The sequence below is a fragment of the Calypte anna genome, chromosome 8, assembly GCF_003957555.1.
Source record: "Calypte anna isolate BGI_N300 chromosome 8, bCalAnn1_v1.p, whole genome shotgun sequence".
NCBI classification, from domain to species: Eukaryota; Metazoa; Chordata; class Aves; order Apodiformes; family Trochilidae; genus Calypte; species Calypte anna.
In genome coordinates, this window is record NC_044254.1 from 2,594,477 (window position 1) to 2,620,857 (window position 26,381).

The 26,381-nt window shown below is 53.3% G+C and overlaps 2 protein-coding genes across 5 annotated transcripts; both read left to right on the forward strand.

Moving 5' to 3' along the window:
* Positions 1-616: 616 nt before the first annotated feature.
* On the forward strand, positions 617-14,784 carry UHMK1 (U2AF homology motif kinase 1). 3 transcript variants are annotated; one of them, XM_030455631.1, is made up of 9 exons: positions 617-677; positions 945-1,019; positions 1,996-2,288; positions 5,331-5,522; positions 6,239-6,333; positions 7,208-7,284; positions 10,226-10,324; positions 11,010-11,098; positions 11,688-14,149. In XM_030455631.1, the coding sequence occupies exons 3-9, from the start codon at positions 2,121-2,123 to the stop codon at positions 11,832-11,834; spliced, it is 867 nt and encodes a 288-aa protein (XP_030311491.1). In that variant the 5' UTR covers positions 617-677; positions 945-1,019; positions 1,996-2,120; the 3' UTR covers positions 11,835-14,149. The 3 variants fall into 3 exon arrangements, with proteins under 3 accessions (XP_030311491.1, XP_030311489.1, XP_030311490.1); XM_030455629.1 differs by having other exon boundaries at positions 625-1,019; XM_030455630.1 differs by lacking the exons at positions 617-677; positions 11,688-14,149 and adding an exon at positions 14,601-14,784 and having other exon boundaries at positions 684-1,019.
* Positions 14,785-16,021: 1,237 nt separating this feature from the next.
* UAP1 (UDP-N-acetylglucosamine pyrophosphorylase 1) lies at positions 16,022-24,385 on the forward strand. 2 transcript variants are annotated; one of them, XM_030455627.1, is made up of 9 exons: positions 16,022-16,352; positions 16,489-16,693; positions 17,758-17,933; positions 18,193-18,365; positions 19,413-19,606; positions 19,917-20,060; positions 20,386-20,574; positions 23,525-23,591; positions 23,831-24,385. In XM_030455627.1, exons 1-9 carry the CDS (start codon positions 16,028-16,030, stop codon positions 23,921-23,923), a joined length of 1,566 nt encoding a protein of 521 aa, XP_030311487.1. In that variant the 5' UTR covers positions 16,022-16,027; the 3' UTR covers positions 23,924-24,385. The 2 variants fall into 2 exon arrangements, with proteins under 2 accessions (XP_030311487.1, XP_030311488.1); XM_030455628.1 differs by lacking the exon at positions 16,022-16,352 and adding an exon at positions 21,031-21,078 and having other exon boundaries at positions 16,367-16,693.
* The last annotated feature ends 1,996 nt before the right edge of the window (positions 24,386-26,381 follow it).

Below are 26,381 nucleotides of genomic sequence, written 5' to 3' on the forward strand. Positions count from 1 at the left end.
TGTGGGGGCACTGGACTCAAAAGAGCCCGGAGCTGGGGGTGAGGTGTAAGACACCCTTCATGTGATGTGTTTCTGTTGTATATGGCCAATGTCACCCCAAATAGAAATCTATGAGTGTCAGTATGTGTATGCAGCCTAGACCCACACTGCCTTGTATATACTGATGGAAACAAGGGCTTGCAGCCCTTTTTGGAGGCACCAGCATCTTCCAACCTCACTGCTGCTCCAGTCCCTCTCTTCATGTTGTCATACATGCGTAGTTTGGGACAAAAAATGCAGATTGCACAATTATTTATTTTTTTTAACGCACTGACTGACACCTCGCAGTCCCTTGAGGGGAGGGGACCCCTTGCCCCAGCTCGGGGTAGCCCCAAAACCCTCTGATGAAGCCCGGGGACCACTGAACACTCCCGAGCGGGACCCTCGGAACCGCAGGGCTGAGGGACGGGGCGGGCAGAGCCTCTTCCCAGCGCCATCCTTGCTGGGGGGGGGGGGGGGGTGTCCCGTAGGACCACAGCCTCCCACGGGCTTGCGGGGGGGGTTTGCGGGGACGCTGCGGGAGTTCGCCGGGAGCCGGGCGGAGGAGCCGGATCCGCCTCTCGGTACCGCTCCGCCCCGTTTCCGGTGTCATGGCAGCCGGAGCGAGGCGGCAGCCGGTCCCGGGGTCGGTGTCGGTCCCGCCGAGGCGGGGGATGAGCGGCGGGACGGGGGGGATGTGAGGCGGGAGGGTGCCATGTCGGGGTGCGTGTGGGGAGCGGCGCCGCTGCTGGAGGCGCTGGGCCGGCTCTGGGAGGTGCAGGCGCCGCTGGGCAGCGGCTCTTCGGCCTCCGTCTACCGGGTTCGGTGCTGCGGGGATCCGCGGGCCCCTCCCGGTGCCGTCAAGGAGTTCGTACCTCCCCCGCCACGGGCCGGTCCCCCCCGCCGCCCCGGAGCCCGCCCGCCCGCCGCCGACTGCGCCGAGTACGGATTCCGTAAGGAACGCGCAGCGCTGGAGCAGCTCCGCGGGCACCGCAACATCGGTAACCGCACCCCCGCACCCCGAGAACCCCCCCAACCCTCCATCTCGGGGCGCCCCGAGTACCCCCTGTCCCTGGGATACATTCCCCACCCCCCCCTCCAAGCCAGTCCCCCCAAAATGGGGTCCCTAAACCACACCACCCCCCAGCCAGGGAGGAGAATCCCCCGATCCCAACCAGGGAGGGGAATCCCCCGATCCCAACCACGGAGAGGAATCCCCCGATCCCTTCCTTCTCCCCTAAACTGACCCCCCAGGCAGGGCTCTGGATCCCCAGAGCAATGAGCCCCTCGGGATGGCACCCCTGGACAGGCAGGTTTAAGAGCCCCCCACCCCCTCCATCCTGGACAACCCAAAGCTGTTCCCTGCCCCCTGGGGCAGATGCTGGGTGTCCCACCCCTTCCCTGAGTTGGGGACTTCACCGAGTGGAGGTGGGCAGGAGATGGGTGTCAGTCACTCTTAGGGCACCCAAAGTCCTCTGCCTGAGCACCCCAGCAAGAGCTGTGCTGCCTGGGGGGCAGCAGTGGGGTGGGTGCCCACCCACCTTCCTGCTTGGGTGGGAGTGGGCTTGGGCTGGGGGAGGGAGTGAAGCTGCTGCTCGAAGCCCTCAAGTTCTCCTCCTAGCACTGACTTTTTGTCTGTGGGAAATGCTTTTTTATGCCTACACACACACACGTAGGAAGAGATTGGCAAATGTCCTAAAAAAGAGTGGTGCAACCTCCATTTCACCCACTGGGTTCTGCTGATCCCTATCCCAGAGGTTGTTCTGAGGGGAATTGCTTTTCCAGCTGGTTCTCCCCTCCTGCTTTGCCCTCTGCAGTTTGGTTCTCCATGTCTCCTGGCATCACACACTATAAATCAGACCAGCTGCCCTCCTGCAGCTTTTGTGGTCTTCAGGGCAGTAGTGGCGAGCAGTGGAGCTTGATGAGTGTGCAATTAATTGCTCGTTAACCAACGCCTGTCAATGCATCTCCCTGTAGTGACACTCTATGGTGTCTTCACCAACCACTACTCTGCAAATGGCCCATCTCGCTGCCTGCTGCTGGAGCTGCTGGACATCAGTGTCTCCGAGCTGCTGCTGCACTCCAGCAACCAGGGCTGCTCCATGTGGATGATCCAGCACTGTGCCCGAGATGTTCTGGAAGCTTTGGCATTCCTGCACCACAAAGGCTACGTGCACGCCGACCTCAAGCCACGCAACATCCTGTGGAGTGCAGAGGAGGAGTGCTTCAAGCTCATTGACTTTGGGCTTAGCTTCAAAGAAGGGAATCAGGTTTGCTCTCCAAGCACTTGGCTCCGGGGCGAGTTGTGTGGGTCTGGGATGCTTTGTTCATCTTGTGAGTGTAGCACTCAACGTGGCCTGATCAGAGTGTCACAGAATGTTTGGGTTGGAAGAGACTTCCAGGATCATCCAGTCCAACTTGTGACCAACAGCATCATCTAACTACTAAACCCTGTCCTTAAGGACCAGGTCCAAATGCCTTTTAATGCCTCCAGGGATGGTGACTCCACCACTGTCCTGGGCCATTCCAATGCCTGACAACCCTCTCAGTGACAAAATATTCCCTAACATCCATCCTAAACCTCCCCTGGTGCAGCTTCCATCCATTCCCTCTGGTCCTGTCACAGTTTATTAAGAAGAGGCTTTTTCCTTCCTCATTCCAACCTCCCTTGAGGGAGTTCAGGAGAAAAGAGGCTTTTGCCCTCCTCACTCCAACCTCCCCTGAGGGAGCTGAAGAGAGCTCTGAGGTCTCTTTACTGCAGCTGCACTGGTGCTGAAGCCTTCCTGGAACAGGCTAAAATGTTGTCTGGCCCCAGAGGGCACAAACTCCATGTTCCCACTCTTCTTCCATGTCTCTGGTTTCTGCTGGTGTCTTGTTCTGACTGCAAATTCCAAGATTACCAATGAGCTGAAAAAACAGTGGTGTCTCAGCTTCCAGGAAAATTTCCTAGTTTTTCTGTAGTAAAATGAGTGGGAACACCCAGATCCATAGATTCTCCTTTTATCATCCCTTATCCTATGTAGCAGTAATCCAGACTTCACCATCTCAGTCCGTTGCCTCATCTCTGGCAGTGTTCTTGTGCTTGTCTTTACTTTCATCCCATCTTCAGCAGTTTCCCTTTCTCAGGAAGTCTGGGTGGTTCTTTCCCATGTCATTTTGTTGAGGAAACCCCATACTCTGGTAGTGACATGGACATATCTCTATTCTGCTCTCTTTTTCCTGTTTGCTGGGCTTTCACTTCGTGCTGGTTTTTTTTTTTTGGTGCTGATAAGTTTTCTAAGTTTGTCCTTGTCCTTTTTATTCTCTTCCATGGCCTCTCAGAGAGCATCTATAGGATCTGCTGTTGGTGAAGCTTCCTTTCACCCCTCCCTCTCTTAAGACCACTTGTGAAGGGGCATCACTAAACCTTTTTCATCAGACTCTTAGCAAATTTGGCTTTAATCATGGGCAGCAAGTCTAGGAAACACACTGATTTTTCTCTGCAGACACTGTCCTCCTTGTCCCTATACCATGAATTCCAGTCATTCACAGGTTTTTAATTCATACACTTATTTTTTTAGCTGGTTTACCTGGTATAGACAGTACAACCCACAGATCTGTGAAGATCAGAGGATTTTGTGGGTGCCTTGTCCCTGGTGCAGGAGCTGGTTTGAATGTTTGGACTTCTTGACTCCTCCGTGTTGTTCTTCAGCTCTCCCACATTCTTGGCCAAATGTTGGGAAGCTGTTGCTGTCTATCAGCAAAAAACATTCTCCTGGTGCCCTCTGGCCAATGCAGATATCTTTTTTTTTTTTTTTTTTTTTTTCCCTTCAGATCTGTGTTTTGCTGCTTGCTTTGTGACTTGCCTCCTAATAGTTGATCAGGTGGCTTTTTTGCTTCTATGGTTTCTTTCCCATCTGCTTTTTTTGGGCTGAATTTCCTTTGCCAATTCTCAGAAATGTGCTGGCCATGCAGTTGAACCTCCTGACAGGTTTGGGTGTGCAACAGGCATCAACTTCCCAGCAACACCCCTGCCTTGGGCAGCAGCATACATGCATGATTTCCTTATCTGACTCAGGACTGTACCACTTTTATTTGTGGCAACTGCTGACTTTATCCTTGCAGAACTTCTCCTGCCATTATTCTTTAACAGAAAATGGCTGTACATGAAGTCTCAGCTCTCTCAAAATGTGCTAGATGGTAGGAGTGAAGTTCCACCTTGGGTTTTTGCTGGTGGCATTGACCCCACAGTGTTTTCTCTGCCTCTAAATGTTGTTTGGTGTGGCTGCTAAACTGCTGGGTTTGCCATGCTGGAGGTTCTGCTCTTAGCTGGGAGGAGGAGGAAAGTTGATGAGCAATTTATCAATTATTTTTTTGCCTGAATGTGCCTTTTGTAAACTTTAATCAGAGAACCAGATAACTTTGGTTTGAATGCACCCCCCTGGTAAGAGTTCCCCATCCTGCACCATACCCAGTGCTTCCATATTTGTCTGTCAATCCTTAAATCCCATCATTGTGCCTAAAATGAGCCCTCCTGTGTTAAAAAGGTGCAGCAAGCAGTGTTTCAACACTTAGAAGCCTTGGCTGGAGAAAACCACAGCTGATGGATCAGGTGTTGGCTGTGAGCAGGGAGCTGGGCTGGAGATCTTCAGAGCAGCCTCTCCAAACAGCACTTGTGTGATTCTTTAATTTCATGTTTTCCTTTAAGCAGGCAGCACCTGGGCATTTTATTGTCCTCTGCCAGCCACAGCAGCTGGGCAGGTATTGATTGCTGTAGCATTTCTGGCAAGGAGAGGGAGAAGGAAGAGCTGTGTGGGAAGCAGCCTTGGGAGTTTCCTGGTCTTGAGTGTTAGGTGCCTGCTTCATTCTTTTAATCTTTCGTTTCAGAGAGCATCAGGACTTGAATCATGGCAGCTTTGACTGATCCTCAATGGTCAGCCCAAGCTGCTTGTGCAACTGGTGTGAGTTAGCATCAGTTTGCAACTGGTGTCACTTTGCAGCATCTGCAACATCCTGGGGGGGGTTAGATCCTTCTCCTGAAACTTCCAGCACTTGTGGGAGGTCAGTGGGTCAGTCCAGAGTGACTCTTCCTCCCAACAGTGGTGTCTTTCAGAGAGATCAAATGTTAGGATGGCCACAAGATGTTTTCCCTTCCATTCTTGTTTTTACCTCCCCAACACAGCAGAGTTGAGCTGCCTGCCAAAGGGTACAAAGCTTTCTCTCAATTGAGCAATAGTATTTTGGTGAGGCTTTTGGGCTCTGAACTGATTTAAGGCTAGAGAAAAGCCTGAATCTGTGAAGATAACTCCTTGTGTGTGTTTGGTCTTCTGTAGGATGTGAAATATATTCAGACAGACGGGTATCGGGCTCCAGAGGCAGAACTGCAGAACTGCCTGGCACAGGCAGGGCTCCAGAGTGAGACAGAGTGTACCTCTGCTGTGGATCTGTGGAGTCTGGGAATTGTTTTACTGGAAATGTTCTCAGGAATGAAACTGAAACATACAGTCCAATCTCAGGAATGGAAGGTGAGTGGGAGCTGCCGTGGATGCCGCAGCAAACAAGTCCTCCCTCTTGGTCATAACCTGGGTAGGGTCATAACCTGGCAACTCAGGAGTGTTTTCAGGGTGTTTCTCTAGCCCTGTTGTTTTGAGAATTAAGGTTCCAAAGCCTTAAAGAACTTGCCTGCCCTTAGTGAAAGCTGAGGGCTTCAGGAGTCTGTGTTTGGAGCTTGTGTCCTGCCAAGATTTGAGAGGTGAGCTGGACTGGCTGTAGGGATTGAAATGGATGACTGATGGCAGCCAGCTAGTTCAGCAGATGATAGAGGAATTATTTGCTGGTTTGGGCTCTCATTTGGGGATTTTTTTGTAAGTTTATATCCTGAGAAAACAAGAGGAATGCTCTTTGTAGTGAGCCTGGGGTCTGGCTCTGTTGGGGAAATAATTCTGGTTTGTGTTGCCCATCCCAGTGAGAATATCAGAACATCCAACCCAGCCAATTCTATGATTCTGTGATCTGCAGGAACAGCACATTTGCCTGTACAGGGAATTTCTCAGCTTTTGCCCAGGCAAATGGGTAGCCAACCCTTCATCTGTTAGTTCAACGTGGGAGACTGGAGCACTGGGAATCTCACAAAATTCCCAGAGCCTTCTGCAGCCAGTCCAGAAAATGTTGTGTAGTTGCAAGCTTTGCACTGATCTCTAATCACTAAACAGTGGTTCTTTTTTTTTTTTCCTTTTTCCAGACAAACAGTCCTGCCATCATTGATCGTATATTTGCCAGTGAAGGGGTGGTTAATTCAGCCATTCCAGCTTATCACCTCAGAGACCTTATCAAAAGGTATCTTGCTGTATTTACTGTTTCTTAAATAATGTAAAATCTCATGCCTTGCTCTTCGTAGCTCAGAGCCCACAGCTAAGACTTTTTTTTTTATTCTTTTTTAAAAATACCTCCCTGACACTTTGCCAGCAACAAGTGGCAGGAATTCCTCAATTCCTCTGATTTTGGCACAGCTCAAAGCACATAAAGAACAGTCATGGTGCTCAGGGGTGGCTGTTCCAGTGCTTTGCACTGACAGTGAGGTTGTATTTGGGGAAAACTAATGACTTTTCTGCTTTGGGGGAGGCTTGTCAGGAATAAGGGGTTTGCAGGGGCAAACAATGCTGCTCCTGCCCTGTGGCCAAGATTCAGATGTATTTGTGCAGCTCTCTGCTGCTGAGGGGATGGGGTTTTGCTGTCCTGTGGTCACAGAGGGAATGGGGACACAGCTTGGCAGAAGTAGCATCAAGAGGCACTGGTAGGAACAAGTTAAGGGGTGGATTCAGGCAAGATCTGGGCTATGAGGTGCTTTGAATCCCATTTATGGGGGCTCCTCAGAGTGTGATTGCTTTCATGAGACTGTCTGTGTGCCCAAGCTGAATGGCCTGGGGAGGTGGAGCTGGAACATCCCTTGTTAACTTGTAAGTCAGCAACTTCCATCATTTGGTGCTGGGAGAGATGAGGAAGGAAAAACCTCTGCACCATGAACCCAAACTGCTCACTGGGGATTCTTCTGGTGTGCTTCCAACTGGGAGCTCTGGGAGAGTGCTTCTCACTCTTCTGTTGATCCCATAAACACCCCAAAGATGAGGTATTCCCCTGGGGTGGATTCCAGCCTGAGTTGAAGCTCTCAGTGCAGAAATGTGCAAGAGCATAAGGATGTCTTCTCTTCCAGCATGCTTCATTGTGACCAAGGAAAGAGAACCTCTGCTGAGAAGGCTTTGTGCAGCCCATTCTTCAGCATTCCCTTTGGTAAGCTCTGCATCTTTTTTCCCAGCTCTTGGCTTTCCCAGCAGGTCCTGGAAGCAGCACAGAAGTTGTGTTGGTTCTGGTTCTGGCCTTGTTGCCCCTCCTTTGTGTCACCTGGGTTCTCAGTCCTGCCCTGCAGGGGCCCAAAAAACCCAACCAAGGTTTTTCTTTTTTCCTCTGGTTGGACTCCCCCCTAAGTTTTGCCCAAATCAAACTGATCCAGAGGATGTTAGCAGCTGCAGCAGTGATCTGAGGGGACAGAAATAAATAACCAAGGTACTTCCCTTGTGTTGTGACCATTAAAGGGCTTTTGAAAGGTGGGATGGTGTTTCTGGGGAGTGGTTGGGTTTTCTCATGCCCAGAGTTTCCCAGTCCAGAAAGCAGGAATGTGGGCAAGCAGGGCAGTGTCTGCACAGGTCAAATAAATCCCTGTAAGATCTTTTCTTGCAGTGACTGCCTGCCCCTTCTGGTGCCTGTGTCACAGTCAGTTTGATCCTGCACTTTCTCTCCAATTTAATAAAACTATTTTAATAAACCAATGGTGTTTCCCCAGCACTCCCCAGGTGGGTTTCAAGCTGTCAGCAAAAGATGGGCTGAGCCCACCCTCTTAAGGCTTTTATTCCTCCCTGTCTGCTGTTCCAAAAGCAGCATTTTTCAGAGCTTGTCTGCTTTCAAGGACATCAGTGAAGAGCTTTGCATCCAGCATTTCTGCAGCATGAATTAATGCTTTGGGCATTGCTGGTCAGGTTAGCATTTTCCTTTGAATCTCAGCCTTGGTTTACCTTGCAGGGGAGGTTTAAGTGTTGTCTTTCGAGGTGATGCCAAGATAGAGGCATTCCTGTGTATGAGGCAGAGGTAGGAAACTCATTCCTCTCCTCAGGCTTCTCTTACACCTCAGAAAGTAGGGATGTGGAAGGAGCTGAAGCCTGCAGGCAGCTTTAGAGCAGAGGGAATGGTGTCATGGCAATGTTTAGGTCTGGTTTTAAACACCCACACATCTCACTGGACTTAGGACAGGGCTTCTGTGGTTACTGCTGCCAGTTTATACAACAGCTTCAATGTTTTTTAGTGGCTGTTTCTCTCCTGCCAGAATTGCCCATAAAGCTTCTCTGCACAAAGAAGCATTTACTGTAACTTTCCTGGGGAGGCAAAAAAAAAGGGCTGTCAGAGAATCACTGAGGTCACTGCCTTTCAGGCTGTTTTGTTTAGAGCAAAGACAGCTGAGAATGACTTTCCTTGTCAAGCCTGGACTTTCCAGTTCATCAGCTTCTTCCCTGAGCTGCTCCCAGGCTGTGGAGTGGACGCTGTCACCTGGCAACTTGGAAGCAGAGCAGAGGAGCTGGGCAGGAGGGTGCTGCAAAAGATGCTTTTATCATTGGTTACAGGAAGACCTGCTGGCTCTGAGTCCAAGCAGTTGGTTTGTCTCCCTCTCTGAAAAAAAAAGCCAGGCTTACTTGAGTAAAACCTGTCAATGTTTTCAGTCCCTGCTTCATCTGATGCTGTCTCTTCGTTGCCAACACTCCTGTGGATGGATGGTGCCAGAGGTTTGCTTGGAACTGGGACATTCCTGGTTATCTAAATACAGCCCCTTTCTTCAAAGGGCCATCCCTGAGCACTCCCTGGGTGGTTTTTAGGGTCTCTAAGGCTCTGAGCTTTTCATAAGGACTCTTCCATGTCAGGCAGGAGATTTATAGCCTGTCACCTCCTCTTGCTCTGTGAAATAGTCTTCTGTCTTGGCCTGGCCAAGGTGTCAGCTCCCTTGTGTGCTTAGCCTGGAAAAGGATTTCCCAGGAAATAACATCCTGGTGTCTCAGCAGGCTGGGACTGGAGAACTGGAGCCATTTCCTCCCTTTTCTCTCCTTTCTGTCAAGTCTGAGGATGTTGAGGTGCTGCTGGTGTGTTCAGCTACTGTGGCTGCCAATACAAAGCAAAACCTGAACACTGTCCATACAGCACCAGCTCCTGGATCTGAAATTCCTGGCTGGCCTGACAGACCTTTCCAGGAACATAAAACCAAGCTTTTATCCCTGGAGAAGTGACACTCTCCCAGCTGCTTTGACTTTGGGGAGCACTGAGGGTCCTCTGGGACACCATTCCCAGCTTGGTGTCAGTCTGTCCAGTTTGGCTGTTTTCTTTTTTCCAGAATAATCCCTGAGCTTCAGTGTTCCAGGATAACCCTGGAGCTGCTGGCTTTCCAAACCAAGTACCCCATGGCCACCAGCTCTGTTTCTGCTCCCAGGACCAGTGCTCAGCACCTTGTGGCCATGGGTCTGCTCTTTCTATAGCACTGCATCCTTTAAGTATTTAATACCTTTTTCCATGGTTTTTAAGACAGGACATTACAGGTAGGTTTTGAAGGGGCAAAGGTTGACTTGGTTGTTTAGGGAAGAACTGAAAAATAACCTAGGGAGAGAGCTGGGGCTTGTGCCTTGCTATAGCTTAAAAATTGGAGTTTCTGGCCTGTTTCCAGCTTCTCTGGTAGCAGTAACAGGAGAGGCAGGTTGCAGAGCAGTTCTTTCATCATCTCACATCATCTCCATTATATATGGGGTAGTTTCCAGAACTAGCTTAGCTCCTGAGGCCACATAAACTTCTGAATCTTAGCTAAGCAGACATAACTCTTAATTTCTGCTTTTAAAAGCAAGTTCAAGTGGTGGCCTCAGTATAACTGCAGAGTGCCCTGAACACTTGGCAGAATCAGTGCACAGGTGAAAGGAAGCTGGACTTGATAATCTGACAATCTTTTGGGTTGGAAAAGACCTTTTATGCTTCTGAGTTAGAAACAGAATCCAAGCTGTAAACACAGATAATAGTGGAGAGAAACAAAACTTTGCTGCAAAGAGCAGCTTGTGTCTGATGGTGCATGTTGAACCAACTTCCTGACTTCCTGCTCCTCTGGACATCAATTTTCTCCTCTTTTTCTGTTTCTGTGGATGTCAAACAGCTCCCCATATTGAAGATTTGGTGATGCTCCCCACCCCTGTGCTGAGGCTGCTGAATGTTCTGAGTGATGCTTCTCTGCAGTGTGAAGAAGAATATGAAGGTTGGTGCAGAGCCTGCAGTTCCCACAAAGCCCTGTCCTCTTACAGCCTCTTTTTTTGGCTTTGGGGATGCAAGAGCAAGCAGAAAAGCAGTTCATGAGGTGGAAGAATGACAATGAGTTGCTCAGCTGGGATTTGGTACCAAGTGGATCAGGCTGCACCAAGAGAGAATAGACTGAAAGACTGGGAAAGTAGAGCTTGTAGTGAGCTCTGGAAGGATCCCAGGTTAAAGAAAAGAGGAAAAAAAGGTTTATTTTTGTTTCTTCTTTGGTTAAATGCCCACAGGCCTCATAATTTCTGGCTCTGAGCTCTTGCTGGACATGCACAGGACTTTGGAGCCCAGTAGCAGAGATCCTCAAAAGTTTGCTAGTGAACTTCTCCAGGATCTCAGCAGAGAACTGAAATACCTCGTTGGATTTCCTAAACTGTAGCAGAAACTACAGATGGTGGATGGCACAGAATGTCAGTGGGTTTGCCTTTCTGCTTGCTCTCAAATCCCCATGAGCAGCCACATGTTCACTGACACTTGGTGTCATTCTGTGGCCGTTCTGCTCTGCCACCTCCCACTTGTTTTTATTTAAAATTGAGAGGAAAAGGCTCTGGATCTTCCTGGTGAGTTCCTCTGCCCTTCATTTGTTCATCCTGGTTTACAAACTGAAAGACAATCACAGCTCTTTTCTTTGTCAGATATCCTGGAAGACATAAGGGAGGAGTGTCAGAAATATGGACCAGTGGTTTCCTTGCTTATTCCAAAGGAGAATCCTGGTAAAGGCCAAGTAAGTGAATGGAGAGAGGCTGCTGTGTATTCCCAGGGACATTCCATGTGCTGCAGGAGTGCTGCTCAGCTCCTGGCAATCTCCTGGCCAGTGCCTGGGATTTTTCCTGCCTATTTAAGGTTGCCTGGGAGATCCCAAAAAACTTTAGCAGGGGAGCTGGGACATGGGAGGGAAGGGGAGAAGACAGGGGGTGGGAGATGAGGGACATCTCATCTCATATCTCATCTCATATCTCATCTCAATCTCATCTCAATCTCATCTCAATCTCATCTCAATCTCATCTCAATCTCATCTCACCTCATCTCAATCTCATCTCACCTCATCTCAATCTCATCTCGCCTCATCTCTCATCTCATATCTCATCTCATGTCATCTCATCTCTCCTCCCACCTCACCAAACATCAGCTGTGAGGAGCAAGAGGTGACATTCCAGTTCAGAGGTCCAGCTCCTTCTTTTTTAGCTCTACAGCTCTGGGCTCAACCAAGGATAAAGTTTGGGAGTTTTTTTCCCCAGTTTCAGGTGTGGGCAGGTAGCAAGCTGTAGTGGAAGTCCTATTTCTCTCTCTCTCTCTCTCTCTCTCTCTTTCAGGTCTTTGTTGAATATGCAAATGCTGGTGATTCCAAAGCTGCCCAAAAAATGCTGACTGGAAAAATTTTTGATGGGAAGTTTGTTGTGGCTACGTTTTACCCACTGAGTGCCTATAAGAGAGGATATCTGTACCAAAACTTGCTGTAGGCAGTAGCAACAATCAAAGAGAGTTGTCTTGCTCCTCTTCCTCGTGTTTTACAGTTGAATGTACAAAAGAGCTTCCTAGCCCTGCTTTTGAGTCATCTGTGAAGGAGAGATGCAAAGGACTTCATTGGGCTTTGAAACCTTTTATTGCTGCTTTGTTGTGTGCAGAGGAGGCAGGGATGGCTTTCAGTGTGTGCTTGTGTGCCTGTGTTGTGCTTTTACTGGTTTACACTGGGTTTGTGGCTTTGCCCTGGAGGGCACTCAGGTGCCAGGAGTGGTGGCTGGAGGCAGATCTTGGTAAGCACTTTTGGAAGTGAGTTTCAAGCACTTGAGAGAGGATTTCTTTGTTAAGCTTTCCTGTAGTGCATGTGCTCTCCTCCAGGAGGAGGAGGAGGAGCAGGAGGAGGGAAGGGTTCTCTGCTTTTTGTTGTGGGAAATGAAGAACCAGAAGCACTGTCCTCTTAGAACTAGACCCAGGAAGACTTTTGAGCCTTCACATCAGGTGTAGAGCAGAAGGAGGCAGTGAAATGAGCTTTGCTGAGCCTGCAGTGACCCAAGAAGAGCCACCCATCTGAGCTGGCACCTTAGGCAGGGAGGTGTGGGTGAGCTCAACTTGGTTTTTTTATGCCTGGGGTGAGCAGGGACTGCTGGTGGATATGTGCAGTGCCAACCTCAGTCCCAACACAACCTGTAAGCACTTTGTAACCTGAGCTGATGTGAAAACCCTGGTGTCTGGAGTCATCTTTCTAGCATATACCCTGTGCTGGCACTGGTGCTCCCTAGCTCTGATGCCAAATATTCTGTAATATGTGTCTTTAGGTGATAGCTTTTTGATTGGAGTGCTACAGTACACCTTCTTCTTTGTGTCTCAGCAGGATTCCTGCCCTGCCAGTCTTCTAAGAAAGAACAAATATTTGTCTGTCCTTGGTACCCACGCTTGGCTTCTCCCTGTGGGGTTTCAGTTTTGCATTAACCCATTAGACTTGTAGATGAGAAGCACTGACACTTTTGGGTCCTTCACAGGCTCCCCAAAGGGCCTGGGGCAGTCTGAGATCCTGTCTGGAAAGGGTTTGGCCAAGCATCAGAATGCACTGGCCAGGGCTATGTCTGGTTTAGTGTCAGGGATAACAGCCTGTGGGGTTTTTGGGGGGGAAAAAACCCTCCCCATGCTCTCTGCTGCTGTGGCTTCAGTGCACACCCAGGCAGGAGCTGGCACAGGGCAGGCAGTGGCTGCTTCCCAAGGATGTGCAGATCCAGCTCCACTTTGCTCCTGGCAAGCACAGAGCTTGGGTAGAGGGGGACCAGCATCTTCTGGCTGTGGTACCAGTGTTGGGAGGAGAGCTGCTGTGAATTGTTTTTTCCAGATGCAATACTACTGGGCAGCTGCCTGAGCTGACTCCTGACTGCCTTCTGACCATCCCTGGAATAATACCTGAATTACCTTGCAGTTTAATTTTTTTCTGATGCTGGAATCCTGCACGTAGAAGTCCCTCTTGATATTTTATATTTTTTTTTTTGCCCTGTGTTCCAGGAGATTTGGTATCTGTAGCATTTCCATGAGTCTTGAGTTTCTCTCTGTGCTGGTGTTGAGCCTTGTTTACTGTGGCTCTTCCCAAACTCTCCCAGAAAGGACCAATCTCTTTGAATTTTTTCTGTTGCCTTGGAGGTGGTGGGTTTTCCAGGAATGGGGAAAAAAAAAAAAAAGACCCACAATGAGTTTTAAGGTGTGATTTGCTGGTCAGACTTTTTCTTTTGAGAATGATGCTACTTCGGTGTATGTAATTGTAAAGCAGCTTTGCATGGATGGGGTGTGTGATTCATTGCTTTTCATTTAACTGTCCTTGCAGTGAAGCACTTTTACTCTCTGGGAGGAATAATTGGGGGATGAACCAGGTGAGGGGTTTTTCCTGTGTGAAAAGCAGCATTTAAAGCACTCTTAAAGGCTTGGTAGATATTTTCTGAGCTCCTCAGCTCTGACTTTTTGCTGTCCCTGGCTGAGCTGAGGCTGACAGCACTTTGGCCCTGCAGTTTATGTGTTGAATGCCATTGTGTCAGCAGCACTCTGCCTCTCAGATGGCAAAAAGGAGACTCAGGAGCTTGCCCTGCTGAGTGCCAGTCCCCCAGAAGACACTGAGAGCCCCCAAGGGTGCAGAAATTAAATGTATTTAAGTCCTCACTTGGATCTGTCTAGGGCTGGAAGCTGCTCTCTCATCTTTTAAGCATCTTTTTAGAGTTATGCAACTAAAGAAAGCTCTGCCAGGATTAATTTTGAGAGGGGAGCTGCATTCTGGAGTTCAGCTGCTTTAACAGGAGCTAAAGAAACCCTCAGGATGCAGACTCCTTCTACCAGATTTTCTCCCCAGATGCCCATCCACAGGCTTGAGCACCGAGCAGGGCAAAAACTCCAAAGCTGCTTCATTTTCCTCCTGCCAAGGATGCTGATCCACTTGCTGGGTTTCCAGCTCTGTGCTGCTGCCACAGCTCCTTCCCACCAGCCCTGGGGGTGGGACTGCATCCCCTTGGAGCTTGTGTGGGAACAGGGAACCCACTGGGGGTGCCTGCTCCTTCCTTGGTGGTGTTTGGGGTTTCTAGGTGATGTGACACAGAATTTCACTGCCAGCTGCACTCCAGCTGTCCCCGTGCCACCAGCATCCCTGCAGAGGCAGTCAGGGAGAGGGGAACTTTTCCCACTTCACTTATGGGTTCCACACAAGGAGGGTAACAGGGTTTTAAAGCCCATCTTCCTCGTGTTCCTGACCCTCTTCCCAGCATCACCTGAGCACCACCGGGCTGCCTTTCCAGAGCCTTCCATGTCCTTCCTCCTGCTCTGCCGGATCCCCTCACTTCGTGCCTCCCTTCGGCTCGGATTTCAGCTGCTGTACCCGTGCTGAGCAGATGTGTGCTTGATACAGATGATTAATTAATTAATGAATAAACCATGCTTCAATCCCAAGCCCGCCCTTCCCGTGGTTTTTTTCCCCTGGGACCGCTGAGCAGACACCACGTAACCCGGGGACTTTGCCGTCACTCCGTGCCGGGGTGATGCCGCAGCTCCCCCCGTCCCCTCCCGCTCCCTCGGGGCTCTGCTTGCGTGGGGGACAGCGTGGGCGTTTTCCACGTCGCCCTTCGCGGGAAGCGGTTTCCGAGATGATCTCATCCCGGAGGGAGAACCGCCCGGCCCGCTTGACGCGGGGCTCTCCTCCGGGAGGTGCCGGGAATTGCACAACGTCCCGCAGCCCCTGGCACCGCGCCGGGCCCATACCGATGCCTCACGCCTCTGGCAGCCCCGGGGGGCTCGCCCAGCCCCGGGACCCGCAGTGTCCCCCCCCCGGGGACTCGCCCAGCCCCGGACCCGCTCGGTGTCCCCCCGGGACCCGCTCTGTGTCTCCCCGGGGACCCTCCCAGCCTTGGCACCTGCCCTGTGACCCCCTTGGGGAGCCTCCCAACCCTGGGACCCGCTCTGTGTCTCCCCGGCGACCTGCCCAGCCCCGGGACCCGCTTGGTGTCCCTCCCGGGGACTCGCCCAGTCCCGGACCCGCTCGGTGTCCTCCCTGGGGACCCGCCCTATGTCACCCCGGGGACCCGCCCAGCCTTGGGACCCGCCCTGTGTCCTCCTCCGGGACCCGCCCAGTCCCGAACCCACTCGGTGTCCCCCCGGGGACCCACCCTGTGTCTCCCCTGGTACCCGCCAAACCCCGGGACCCGTTCGGTGTCATCCCGGGACCCGCCTTGTGTCACCTCGGGGTCCCGCCCAGCCCCGGGACCCGCCCTGTGTGCCCCTTGGGAACCCTCCCAGCCGCGGGACCCTCCCTGTCTCCCCCCGGGGACCCGCGGTGGCCGCAGGTCCCGCCCGGTCCGGTTCGGTTCGGTCCGGGTCGGGGGGGGTGGGGGAGGGGCGGGGCTGTATCGGGAACGGCGCTGACGTGGCGGCCGTTGCCATGGCAACCTCCGGCGTGCGCGCTCCCGCCGCTCCGATTGGCGGTGCCACCGGGAGGGGTTGGAGCCTTTCCCGGCTCCCATTGGGCGGCTGCTCGGGCACCACGTGGCTCCGGGCGCAGCCTCCGAGGTGAGGCCGCGGCGCCGCAGCCAATGAAGACGCGGGAGCTGCTGCCGCCGCTTTGCCATTGGCCGCCCTGCGTCGGAGGGGGGGTATAAAATCGCGGCGGGGAGGGGGCGGTGACTCCGTAGCGAGCGGGATGGAGGCGGCGGTGGCTGCGGGGGACGCGGAGGAGGCGGCGACGGCGGCTGCGCTGGGACAGCGTTTGGCAGCGGGCGGGCAGGGCCATGTGCTCCGCTTCTGGCCAGAGCTGGGCAGCGCGGCCCGGCGGGCGCTGGCGGCGGAGCTGCGGGACATGGACGTGGCCGAGATCAACCGGTTCTTCCTCCGCGCCCGCGGGAACGGCGGGGGAAAGGGTGCGGTAGCGGCGGCGGAGCTGGACGGGAGGATGGAGCCGGTGCCGCGGGAGGTGTTGGGCAGCGCCTGCCGCGACCGTGGGCTGCTGCCTCGCTGGGAGAGCCGCGGTAGGTGTGGGGAGCGGCGGGGCCCGGTGCGGTGCGGAGCCGGTGCGGAGGGCCCCACGGCTGTGTCTGTGTCTGTGTGCGTGTCTGTGTGCGTGTTTCTGCGTGTGCGTGTGTGTGTGTGCTCTCCCCGGGGCAGGGCTGGCGGAGATCGCGGGGAGCCGGGTGGCCGCGCTGCTGCTGGCCGGCGGGCAGGGGACCCGTCTCGGCGTTCCCTACCCCAAAGGCATGTGCGACGTGGGGCTGCCCTCCCGAAAGACCCTCTTCCACCTCCAGGCCCAGCGCCTGCGGCGGCTGCAGCAGCTGGCGGAGGAGCAGCACGGCAGCCCCTGCCACATCCCTTGGTGAGTGACCCCTCGGGGGGATGAGGCTGGGGAGGGGGGGCTGGTGGGTCAGGGTCCCACGGGGGAGTTGGGGTTTGAGGGGTCTCGTTGGCACCTGTGGGTTGGTGGGGGTCTGTTGGTGCTGGTTGGGTCAGGGATCTGTTGGTTGGCTTTGGGGGGTCGTGATCTGCTTGGCCTTGGGGGGATCACTTTGTGTTGGGTAGCCTTGGGGGGTCACAATCTGGTTGGCTTTGGGGGGGTCTGGATGTGTTGGGTGGCCTTGCAGGGTCATAGTGTGTTGGTTGGCTTTGGGGTGTCATGATCTGGTGGGCCTTTGAGGGGGTCATGGTGTGTTGGGGTGGCCTTGGGGGGATCATTTTGTGTTGGGTGGCGTTGAGTGAGGTCCCGTTGTGTTGGGTGGCCTATAGGGGGGTCCTGTTGTGTTGGGTGGCGTTGAGGGAGGTCCTGTTGTGTTGGGTGGCCTAAAGGGGGGTCCCGTTGTGTTGGGTGGCTTTGGGGGGGGGGGGGGAATCCCAATGTGTTGGTTGGCTTTGGGAGTGTCAGGATGTGTTGGGTGGCCTTAGCCCTGGACTAAGGATCTGAGGGTTGGTACCGATCCACTTGGCAGCCCAAGGTTGCCATAGAAGCTCTTGCCACCAGTGTCCCTGCTGTGAGTGTAGCTTGTTAGTGGGTCAGGGTCCAGAGGGTGGCACTGGCAGGTCCCACATTGTCTCACTCCATCCTGTGGCCCTTGGGAACGTGTCACATCACCTGTGGTCAGTCTGCCGCATGGGATGGTGGCCGTGCAAGGTGTTGGTGTCAGTCAGGGGTGGGTGTCGTGGCATACGTTGGGTGTCTCCTCCATTGTGCAGTGTAGTTGTATTCTGGAGATTTATGTGGCAAATGGGTGAGGCCCTTTCTTGGCTTGCTAAAGAGGTGGGGCTCCAGCAGGACAGATTCTTCCAAGTGTTTTTAGGGGAAAGAAGCCTGTCCTGGGTGTTGAAGTGGTTCCCTAGATTTGGGATGAGCAGTGGGAGACCCTCCCTCTCCTCCCTGCTCACAGGGTGTCTCACACTCTACAACAGGTACATCATGACAAGCGGCCGCACAATGGAGTCCACCAAGGAGTTCTTCCTGAAACATCACTATTTTGGCTTGAAAAAGGAAAACGTCATCTTCTTTCAGCAAGGCATGCTGCCTGCCCTGGGCTTTGATGGGAAAATCCTGCTGGAGGAGAAGGGCAAGATTGCTATGGCACCAGGTCAGTGGGCAGGAGGGATGCACCAGGTTGAGGTGTAGTGCTGGAGGACAAGATTTGGGATCTGGGGACACTTGGGGTGGTCCTGCAGTGGGTGATGGAGGCTGGGAGTTGTCTGTTTTGGTGGGGAGGAGCAGGGTGGGGAGGAGCTGGGCTGAGGATTATCCACGCCAGCTCCCCAGGGAAGGAAGAGGGGTGTGAGTCAGTGAGTGATGGGACAGCCAGGTCTTGCTGCAGCCCCAACACTTTGTTCCCTCCACAGATGGGAATGGAGGTCTGTACAGGGCCCTGGGGGCCCATGGCATTGTGGATGACATGGAGAGGAGGGGTGTGCAGAGTGTCCACGTCTACTGTGTGGACAACATCCTGGTGAAGGTGGCTGACCCCAGGTTCATCGGGTTCTGCTTGGAGAAAGGAGCTGACTGTGGGGCCAAGGTATGGTTTTGAGGACAGGACCTCATCACTTTCTACAGCTTCCCTGCTCTGTCCTGCTCCTTGCATAGTTTCCCACCTTTCCTTGGATGCTTTGCTACAGCCAGAGCTTGCTGGCAGTGTCACACCCTGGGGGATGCAGGGCATCACTTACCCCACTGCCTGTTGCTTGCCCAGACACATGGTACCAAACAGACCCAGTGGTACCTTGGGGCTGAAAGCTACTCTGGAGCTGCCCATTCCAGGTGCTGGGGGATGGTTCAGGTGGTTGTGAGGATCATTGTGCAGCTGGAATCCCTGTCACAGCCTGCCAGCTGTCCCCAGCCATGACGTCCTGGGCACCAGACCAGGACACTGCTGACGCTGAGCCCAACCCTGTGCCTTGTGGGCTGGGAATAGCACCCTGTGAGCTTTACCTGCAGGCTGGATTAACAGCCAGAGGGGTTGGGAGGTTTTGTGTTTGTGTTGGGCTCAGCTTGGGCAAACAGCTGGGAGGTCTTGCTGACCTTGAAGCTTTCAGAAAGCTGGGAAAGGGAAAGCAGTTCCTCCTGGCCTGAGGAAGAGGAAATAAACCCTGTTAGTGAGCAGAAAGGAGAAAGTCTGTGTCCTGCCATCTCCCTGCTGTGCTGGCAGGGACAAATAAAAGTTTGCTGAGGGGGTGTCTCATCCCCAGAGGGAGGTGGGGGTGGTGTGAGGAAGAGGAGGGGGTCAGGCATAGGGGGATCCAGCAGCCTCCTGCTCATGTGCAGCAAGCTGGCTGTTCATGTGTGGGCTGGGCACTAAAATTATCTGTGCCCTCTGCTTGTGGGCTTGGTACCAGCTCCTGCCTGTGCCCACAGGGTGTGCCTGACCCCCTGAAATCCCACCCTTCTGTCACCACTGCCACAAGCAGCTGGAAGGGCTCCAGCATCCCTATTCCCTGCTCCCCGTGCTGTCCTCTGCAGGAAGAAACTTCTCTAGGAGCTGAGAGATAAAGGGAATAGATTAACTGCAGGGCTTCAGGGCTCTTTCCCTGACAGTTTTTTGGTTTTTTTTTTTCCCCTTGGGCAGGTGGTGGAGAAGACAAACCCCACAGAGCCAGTTGGTGTGGTGTGTCGGGTGGATGGTGTCTACCAGGTGGTGGAGTACAGTGAGATCTCCTTGGCCACTGCCCAGAAACGGGGCCCAGATGGACGCCTGCTCTTCAATGCAGGCAACATTGCCAATCACTACTTCACCACTGCCTTCCTGAAAGATGTGGTCAAGTAAGGCTCCCCCAGGGCTACTGCTGCTGCTGTAGAGGAGCAGTGATGCCAAGCAAGGCTGGCTGACCTTGCTTCCTGCTGCTGGGTTTGCAGGGATGCTGAGATGAGGCTTGTGGGGTCTGAGCCCTGTCCTCTCTGCATGGTCCCTTCCCTGAGATCAGGTTTTCCAGCACTGCCCACTGGTTCTGGAGCAGGTGCCTGGGGGTCAGGGCAGAGCTGCTGTCCTGCTGTAGCAGTGTCTAAGCCAGAGGGGATGGAGTTGTGCTCCTGCCCAAGCAAATGCCAGTCCTTTCTTGTCCCCTTTTTGCAGCACTTATGAACCCCAGCTGCAGCACCACGTGGCTGAGAAGAAGATCCCCCACATTGACATTGCTACAGGGCAGCTGATCCAGCCTGAGAAACCCAATGGGATCAAGATGGAAAAGTTTGTCTTTGACATCTTCCAGTTTTCCAAGTATGTCCTTTTCTCTCTGCCAGGAGCAGAGCCTCTTTGGGGGGTTCCAGGGCTGCACCCACTGGTGATGCCCCAGGGCTCCCATGCTGTTCAGCACCAGGGGACAATTGTGCCCTGAGATGTGACCCAGGGGTGTGAGCAGCAGGAGGAAGAGATGCTGTCTGCCTCTTGCTTAGCTCCTGGACCAGAAGAGCATCTCCTTGACCCTACAGCCCTCCCCTCTTTGCTTTTTGTGGCTCTGACAGCCCATGGGAGGGGAGAAACCAAAGCCAAGGGGGAAGCAGCAACATTTCCCAACCATTTCCCACTCCCTCTTCCCTCCCAGGAAGTTTGTGGTGTACGAGGTGCTCCGTGAGGATGAATTTTCTCCTTTGAAGAATGCAGACAGCCAGAATGGCAAGGACAATCCCACCACAGCCAGGCATGCCCTGATGTCCCTGCACCACTGCTGGGTTCTCAATGCTGGGGGACACTTTGTGGATGAAAATGGCACACGGATCCCTGCCATCCCTCGGTGAGTTGCTCCCAGCACTCCTGCATCCTTTTGGGGCTGGTTGTAAAGCACTTTGGGTGGTCCTTAGCCCTTCCTCCATTTCAAACACTCCTGAAACCAGTGTTACTGGAGCCATCAGCTGTGGGTTCCTTCTCCTGGGAGCTCTGTGGGGTAAAACTGTGTGCAGGCTGGATGGTGGCTGCAGGAGGAGCAATCACCTGGTCCATAGGAGCTTTCCTGCTTGATTCCCTGCCAAATCCTATTGGTCTCCATCACACAACCAAGGCTGTCCCTGCAGGGAAGAGGTGGCTGCCTACAGCCCAAGGACACCATCAGATCCATGGTACAGCTGAGCTGGGCTCCCAACATCCCTGACGTCTGGAGAGAACAGCAAAACCTCAGACTCATTTTGTTGTGGGGGTTTTTTTTTGGTTTTATTTTCCCCTCCTTTACTAACCCTTGCTTATTCCCACGTAGTGTCCCAAACGGAAGGTCGGATGCCACCCCAGCAGATGTCAATGACAAGTAACTATACCGTGCAGCATGCATGGTGGTGGGGCTGTGCTTAGGGACTAACAGGCTGGGGGACAAGCAGTGGGGCTGTGCTGGGGAGCAGGAGTCCCTAGAGACTAACAGAGCTGGGGGGCTGCATGCTGGGTGTGGGCAATGTCTCTCTGCAGGACCCCCGTGGGTGCCTCTTCTCAGGGTGGTTTGTACTGAGCTTCATTTGCTCCCTCCTGGCCTTCTTTCTGCAGAGGCAGCCAGTGGGGTTAATGGGAAGGGGAATATCCCATTGGCACAGCAGGCAGCCACCCACACTTCCCAAAGTTTCCTCTCCAGGCAGGATGCTGTTGGGAAACATCCTGGCAGTGACACTTCCCTGTTGGTGATGCCACTGGGGACTCAGCCCAGCTGCTCCCAGAGCTGCTGTCTCTGCCAGTGTTCCTCCAGGCAGATTGAAATGGGATTGAAAATGTTAAATAAAGCTCTTTGGGGGCTTTGATGCAGCATGGGTACAACAACCCCATGGGGAGCTCCAGGCTGGGCACAGAGTGGTTGGAGAGCAGCCAGACAGAGAGGGACCTTGGAGTTTGGATTGCCAGGAAGCTGAACAGGAGCCAGCAGTGTGCCCAGGTGGCCAAGAAGGCCAATGGCATCCTGGGCTGGCTCAGGAACAGCGTGGCCAGCAGGTCCAGGGAAGGGATTCTGCCCCTGTGCTCAGCCCTGGTGAGGCCACAGCTTGACTCCTGTGTCCAGTTCTGGGCCCCTCAGCCCCTCAGGAAGGAGATTGAGGTGCTGGAGCAGGTCCAAAGGAGGCAACTGGGCTGGTGAAGGGACTGGAGCACAGATCCTATGAGGAGAGGCTGAGGGAGCTGGGGGTGTTTAGGCTGGAGAAGAGGAGGCTCAGGGGAGACCTCATCACTCTCTACAACTCCCTGAAAGGAGGTTGGAGCCAGGGGGGGGTTGGGCTCTTTTCCCAGGCAACTCTCAGCAAGACAAGAGGGCAGGGTCTCAAGTTGTGCCAGGGGAGGTTTAGGTTGGAGATGAGAAAGAATTTCTTTCTGGAGAGGGTGCTCAGGCATTGGAATGGGCTGCCCAGGGAAGTAGTGGATTCTCCGTGTCTGGAGATCTTTCCAAAGAGCCTGGATGTGGCACTGAGTGCCATGGGCTGGGAACTGCAGCGGGAGTGGATCAAGGGTTGGACTTGATGATCTCTGAGGTCCCTTCCAACCCAGCCAGTTCTAGGATTCTGTGTGTGAACCCCAAGGTAAGCAGCCACCAGCTGTGCTCTCTGGGACTGAATCTCTTGAATTTGGAAGCCCCAGGCTGGGACAGTGGGGGAACCCCTGGCTCAGTGCTTGGAAGTTTACATGAGTAAATGGGAAAGGTGACAGAAATGTTCAGGCAACTTCTGGAATAGCAGCAGCTCTGTAGGCACAGGACACAACTGTGTGGTTAAGAGTTGGAGCAGGTGAGTGCAAATGACTTCCAGACTCTACCTTACCCTTCTTTGGGAGAAGTTGTGTCTTCTGGTACTCTCAGGTGAGGTAAATACACCTGTATTTAACTCCAGACACCCAGGTGTTTGTAACTAGGCCATCCCACCAGCTGGGATGTAGGAGAAACAATGCACTGCAGCCCCCCCTGCCCCTTCACTGCCAGTTAATGGGAATCTGACACCACAGCAGGGATAAGGATGGATAAGTTTTCTTTATTCCCAGCTGGGGCAGGCAGAGGAGGGATGAAATTGGAGCTGGGTGAGAGGAGTGTTGTTACAGATGATATCTGGTGATGCCTGGCTGACTGGAGGGGCACTCTGGGGTTCCTTGGTGGCTCCCCCCAGCCAGAATTCCATGCTGTCTGGATCCTGGGAGTCCTGCAAAGGCTGGAATGGTGTCAGGGACTGCAGCTGTCCTCGAGTTGTCATTGTCACCACCAGCTCAGGCTTCTGTGCAGAACTAGGAGGCAAAGGCAGGAGGAGCAGAGAGCCACAGGGAGTATTTCTGAGTGGGCAGGCAGGCTTGCCCTGTGCTCTCAGGTTGTGCACAAGTGAAAAGGTGCAAAAACTTTACTTGTGGCCTAGTGAAAAGGTGCAAAAAAAATCTCTCCCCACCCCAGGGATAGAGGAGGAGGAAGAGGAAGGAGTGAGAATCTTGCATGCAGCATCAGATGCAGTGGGGCTGTGGTGTGGGCACTGCTGGAGCTGCACACATGGGAAGGCATGGAGGTCCTCATGAAAGCTGCATCTCAAACTCTCTTCCCTTTCAGTTCCTGCTGGTATCTAAACTTCAGCTCACACCTCTGTGGAGAATACTCAAGGCTTGACTAACCCAGGGCAGCTCAGTGCTGGTGTGGGCTCTGTGTGGGCTGGCAGCCCCCAGCTCTCTGCTCACCATCTGCAAGATCTCTGGGCCCCGTCTGTGTCCCTTGTTGTGAGGGGGCTAACCTAATTTTATTTTTATTTTTTCAGCTTGAAGGATGCAAATGACCTGCCAATCCAGTGTGAAATTTCTCCTCTTGTCTCCTATGGAGGAGAAGTGAGTAGTTGGTCTCTGGAGATTAAGCAGATTAACCAAGTGGGTGGGGCGACACATGGATAAGCTACAAAAATGCCTTGAATATTGGATAATAATCCAAAATATTGGAAAATATCCAAAAATACCTGTGCCTTGAATTCCCTGGTGGAGCTTTTCAAGGCACAGGAAGGGACCAGAGCTCAAGCAAGTCAGCAGAGATGTGTTCCTCATCCCTAACAACCTGCTTCATCCTCCCTTAGGGTCTGGAAAAGTACGTGAAGGACAGAGAGTTCCACACCCCTCTGATTATTGATGAGGATGGGATCCACGAGCTGGTGAAGAATGGGATGTAGGAGCAGCACAGTGCTTGTCCCACCTCTCAGGCTGGGAATTTGGACAGATGAAGGTTGATAGCTGTGACTGCCAGGGGCTGATCCTGCTTGCTCTGCAGAGGAAAAAGTAACCTGCTCGGTTCTTGGCACGTTGTATGCTTCTATTTATATTTTAATTTAAAAACCAAACACTTTGTGGATTCCCCTTGCCATGAAACACAGCTTTGGTGCTGCTCTCTGCACTCCAGGCTGTGGGCATTTATTTTTAAACGTGTATATAGTAGCAGTCATTGTACATGCAGAGGATTTTTATGGTACGGGGCTGGGGTTAATCTTGAATTTTTATTTTTTTTCTCAAAATCCACATGACTATTTTTTTTTTTAATACTTTCCTTGTCATTGCCCATGCCCTCCCTTTTGCTCATCCTTTGTACACTGCCCAACTGGAAGCATCCAATTAAACTCCCAGTCCCTCCTGTCTCATCTGGTGTCCTAATGAGGGTGACTTTCTATGCTTGGAGCAGAGCTACAACTGCAGCAAGCTGAGTTTATTTTCCCTCCCCAATGCACCAGGGGTTGCTGCCCAGGGGGTTTGCAGCTCCTCTGGCCCAGGGTTCAGCATTTCTGCAGGAAGTGGAGGGCTGAGCTTCCCTCCTGGATTTCTGGAAGCAGCAGGAAACATGGAGCAGGTAGGCAGGGGGGAGTCTGGAGTGCTCAGGGTGAACCAGCCTGGCATGGTGCCCTCCAGCATCCTCTGCTTTTCCAGGGAGAGCTCCTCTCCTCATGTCACAGCCCCCTGTGTCCCATCAGGTGCTGTCCCTGTGCCTTGGGGCAGAGTGGCTTTGCTGTCCCCCTTCTTTTTTGGGAGATGGGATGGTGCTTGGTCATGTCCTCTGCTGCAGGCTGTGGGGTGGCACAGGTTCCCACTGCCCCAGGGCTGCCTGGGGTGGGAATTTTTCCCTTGAAGGGGTGGGAATGGGGTCTCAATCACCCTGTCTGGAAGTCACCAAATCCCCTTAGTGCCTAGGTGGGTGTTGGGCACTCTGCTCCCTTGGGAGCATCCCTGGAAAGCTGGAGCTGTCAGGGGGCTCCTGGGTGATGCTGTGGAGCAGCAGATGTGGCCAAGGCAGGTTGGGAGCTGCTGCTCCCAGGGTATGAGGACCAGGAGATGGGAGGAGGCCACGTTCTGGGGGGGGCTGCACCACCACCTCCCCCTGCCCACCAGCTCTGCTGGGCCCTGGGAGGTCCCCATGGGCAAGGGACCTGTCTGAGGGACAGGGAGGCAATCCCAAATCCCAAAGGGATGTCTGTGCCAGGGGTGAGGGGCTGCATGGTGAACCTGGGAGGCTTCTGCTGTTCTTCGTTGATCTCCTGGCTCCCCAGGCACCAGGAGGGATGGAAAGGGAGGTGTTTGCTTTGGGGTTTTCTTGCTCTGGACATCAACACCTTTGCATGGGGTCCTGGGACAGGGAAATGCAATGCTGGGGGGAATAATGGGATGGGGGAGAGGGAAATGCAGTGCTGGGGGGAATAATGGGATGGGGCAGAGGGAAATGCAGGGCTGGGGGGAATAATGGGATGGGGCAGAGGGAAATGCAGGGCTGGGGGGAATGATGGGATGAGACAGAGGGAAATGCAGTGCTGGGGGGAATAATGGGATGAGACAGAGGGAAATGCAGTGCTGGGGGGAATAATGGGATGTGGGACAGGGAAATGCAGAGCTGGGGGGAATAATGGGATGTGGGACAGGGAAATGCAGTGCTGGGGGGAATAATGGGATGGGGCAGAGGGAAATGAAGTGCTGGGGGGATTAATGGGATGAGACAGAGGGAAATGCAGTGCTGGGTAGAATAATGGGATGAGACAGAGGGAAATGCAGTGCTGGGGGGAATAGTGGGATGTGGGACAGGGAAATGCAGAGCTGGGTGGAATGATGGGATGTGGGACAGGGACACAGTACCCACCTCCTCCTGCCTGCCCCTCCTGCTAGCCCAGGGGTGGCTGTGGTGCTCTGCCTTGTCCTGAGGCTCTCCCTGGGAATGGGGTCTCAACCACTCTGCCTGGAAGTCACCAAATCCCCCAGTGCCCAGGTGACTGGGATGGTCCCTGCTCCTGTGGCTGAGCTGGCACCTCAGCTGCTGCCACCAAGGATCCTCAGCATCACTCTGGCATCTGCTGGGGGACAGATGGCTGTCCCCTTGTTTGTCCCAAGAGCCTGGCAAGGAGGGAGCTGGCAGAACACAACAGCAGCCCTGGGGCTGGGGTGTTCTGCAGCCTGGGGTGCCCCATAGGGCAGGAGCTGTTGGGGTGCTGCTTCCCCCCCATAGCAGTGTCAGTGCTGGTGTGAAAGAGCCAAACTAAAACATTAAACACTAGCTAAAGTATTCATTGGAATGTTTTAATTACAGTTTGAGCTATTGCCCCAAAATTTATGCAAAGCAGTTATTTTTATTATTTATTGTTATTATTTTAAATTTTA